This window comes from Gavialis gangeticus, unplaced genomic scaffold (assembly GCF_001723915.1).
Source record: "Gavialis gangeticus isolate Ggan-Ray unplaced genomic scaffold, GavGan_comp1, whole genome shotgun sequence".
Taxonomy (NCBI): domain Eukaryota; kingdom Metazoa; phylum Chordata; order Crocodylia; family Gavialidae; genus Gavialis; species Gavialis gangeticus.
In genome coordinates, this window is record NW_017729034.1 from 61020889 (window position 1) to 61024044 (window position 3156).

General features: G+C 43.9%; 1 protein-coding gene across 1 annotated transcript in view; it reads right to left on the reverse strand.

Annotated features, from left to right (window-relative positions):
* The window catches only part of SMOC2 (SPARC related modular calcium binding 2), a 269488-nt gene that overhangs the window by 184493 nt on the left and 81839 nt on the right, over positions 1-3156 (reverse strand). The window contains exon 2 of the mRNA XM_019527349.1: positions 1576-1747. Within this exon, the coding sequence (XP_019382894.1) occupies positions 1576-1747 (172 nt within the window). The remainder of the gene's footprint in view (positions 1-1575; positions 1748-3156) is intronic.

Here is a 3156-nt window from a genome sequence, read left to right on the forward strand (position 1 = left end):
GCAGGGCCCCCCCCCCCCAGCATGCTCCCCAGTGGACCAGAAAATTAACCAGAAGTCCTTCTGGTCCACTTCCAGGTCTGCTGCCAAGCACACTGGGGAGCCACCCCCCGCACCCCTGTGCTTCTGTGGGATGCTCCATGTGCCCTAACACTGCAGCATTCAGAGTCCCTGCTACCTAGAGGTATGTAGAAAAAACATTTAAAGCTGTATCTGTCTGAATCGCTGAATCTGTCCAAATCAATTCAGAGGGTTCTGAATTGATTCAGAGATCAAAGGGTCCTGTGATTTGAATTGGGCCGAATCTTTACCAGATCAAATCAGGGACTGAAGCTTCACACAGCCCTACTAGCTCTATATATATTAGTGGTGTTTCATTTTAATTATGGGAAAATGTGGATTTTGAGTTACTTTTTTTAAACTGGAAATTGGGGATTTTTTTTTTTTTTTTTTAATCAGAGAAAACCAGGATCCCTGACGATAAAGGAGACCAAAACACTGGAAGAGTGCATTATCCAGATTTTCTGAAGTAAGAAAAGAAGTAAAAAATAAATGAAGTAGCTTGTTGCAGAGTATGAAGTTTTGCCAACATGTCAAACTACTTTGCTGGATTTCAAACCTGACACAAGTTTACAAATATTTTATTCCTGTAATTTAACCCCATGGATCTACTTCAAGGGTGAGTCAATTTAAGAACCAAAGAAAACAAGCAAACAAACATTTTTTTTCTAACTAAAAGGATGTAATTAGGAAACAGAACAAGCTTGACCATCCCTAATGGAAAATATGGAGTGAAGCAGGCAAAAAGCCTCAAATAGAAATTTGTTTGGGTTCCTATTTCTGAAGTGCAGGCTGTAAAATTCTAATTGTGGGCTTGATCCTTGAAGGGATGGATCATCTCTCAAACTCAGACCTAACATAGGTGCCTTGGGTGCACTTCTCAAAAAAAAAAAACAACAAAACCCCCCCCACAACTATGCAGAAGGACTAAAACTACTCACTTAAATGCAAAAATTGGAAGGAAACAAACAAAGGTCTCATTCCTACAACTTCTTGCATGCAAGCAAACAGCTGCCATGCAAAAAGCTTTATTGGCGTTTGTAAGGATCATTACAAATATTGGTAATCTGAAATAGATGAGGTAGATAATGCATAGTATGTTGTACAATACTTTGCAGATAGTGGACAAGACATAGTGTCAAGGCCAAAGGGTAACCAAAAAGGCATAAACCAACTCCCACTGGACAGTAGACTAATTCTACTGCACATTAGTACAATAGCACAGTTTTTGCCATGATGCACTAATGCACAGTAGAATACTCAGTGCTGGGTAGTGGTGGAGGCCACCGTGTGCGAGCTTCCCCCTCCTCCATGTCCAGCCAGCTGGGTGGCAGCTGTGTGGCCCATAGAGGGGCACTGCTGCCCCCCCTCTGGCCCTGCTCCCCGCCCACCGGCAAGTACTCCTGGTTGACAACCCCTGACCTAGTCCTTAACACAGCATAACTTCAAACACTATAGAAAGCTTAATTTTTGGCAGTATGATTATACAAGTCATTAGAATATTTCTGCAGTGCTTACCTTTGCAGTTGCCCCTGTAAGCAATTTCCAGCTGAGGATCTTTGCATTTTGCTCGTTGAAATTCACACCGAGAAAGGAAAGTCCTTCCATCCGAAGCACAGACTGACTTCTGAGGGGATCCTGCACACTCCAGGCTGCATTCTCTGTCTTTGTCTTGGTCCACTCGTAAAAACTAAATTAAAAAAAAAGCCAGAAACTTTTTAAAAATCACTTCTTCAGCCAATGGTCATCAACAGGAAGTGTTTTTCGAGCTGATCAACTACACCAGAGAATGTGTGTCCCTACAAAAATGAAAAGAACACCTGTCTTCCTTAACTGCATATTTCTTGGTTTGGGATCATTCAGTTCCTAATATGAAATTCTTGTAATTGAAATACTTCTGCTATATATACTGGTAGTTTATTTGATATTTTAATAGTTTAATTATGGTATCTCTGAGTATAAAAAAAATCCCTTTGGAAAGATGGATTGGGTCATTTTTGGGCAAAATTACTGAGTCTGCAAAAACAGAATCCCTCTTAAATAGAAATTCACGATTAATGTAATCTATTAGCTACTACCTCTGGGTTAAACAGAATTGTAGCACAGCAGTTATGTTATCTTGCTGTGTGTGTCTTAGCCTCCTCCTGTACTTGTGCCAAAGACATAATGCTTAAATGGATACCTTGTTATCCATCTGTCAATTCAGAAGTGGCTGGAAGTCAGTGACCCCTATGGAGGTCTTGTAGACTGAAATGGAACCTACGGCTAAGGACAGACATTACACATAAACTGGTCTAAGTGATCAGAAACTGGTTTAAACCTGTAACAGAACAGATATGTTGAATGTAGTACCAGACTTAACTGATTTGGCTCAAACCAGTTTATACAATGTCTGTCCCAGACCCCTTGTTGGTTTAAATGAAATCAAACTCCCCCAGAATCCCAGCATGCTCTCTGGGCTGAGCGGGGCTCTCTGCTCCACAGCAGAGCTGGCCCCTCCCCTCTCTGCAGCTCGGGCAGTCTCTGCAGGCATCTGCCTGGCTTCTGCTCCTCCCCCTCTCTCCTCCCAACTCTCTGCTAAGCAGGCATTCCCCCATCCCACACAGACGCCTCTCACCATTAGCTAGCAGACCACATGCTGGCTACCTCAGAGCTGTGGCACACAGGCCAAAGGCAGAATCAACAGAAGGCTGGTAATGTCCCTCTGTTACTTTTTTAAAGGGCTGATAAACACTGAGTTAGGGGTGATAAACATTCCCTGCTGGGCTAGTCAGGGCAAGGAGGGGAGGTTGGAGGGGCTCCCTCCCTAATCATAGCATCCTGCCAGGGCCTGGCCATGCCCCCTCTGCTCAGCTCTGTCCAAGGGAAGGGAGGGCTGCTCTAGCGCCCCCCGCCAACTTCCAGTCTGAGCCACAGCAGGCATGTGCCTGCGTTCCTGGGATGTCTGTCTGGTTACAGAACTAATTTAGTCTAACCTGCAAAGATTGAATCATAGTTTCATAGTTAGTAGGGTCAGAAGAGACCTGAGCAGATCATCAAGTCCAATCCCCTGCCATGGCAGGAAAGAGTACTGGGGTCAAACGACCCCAGCAAGGTAAT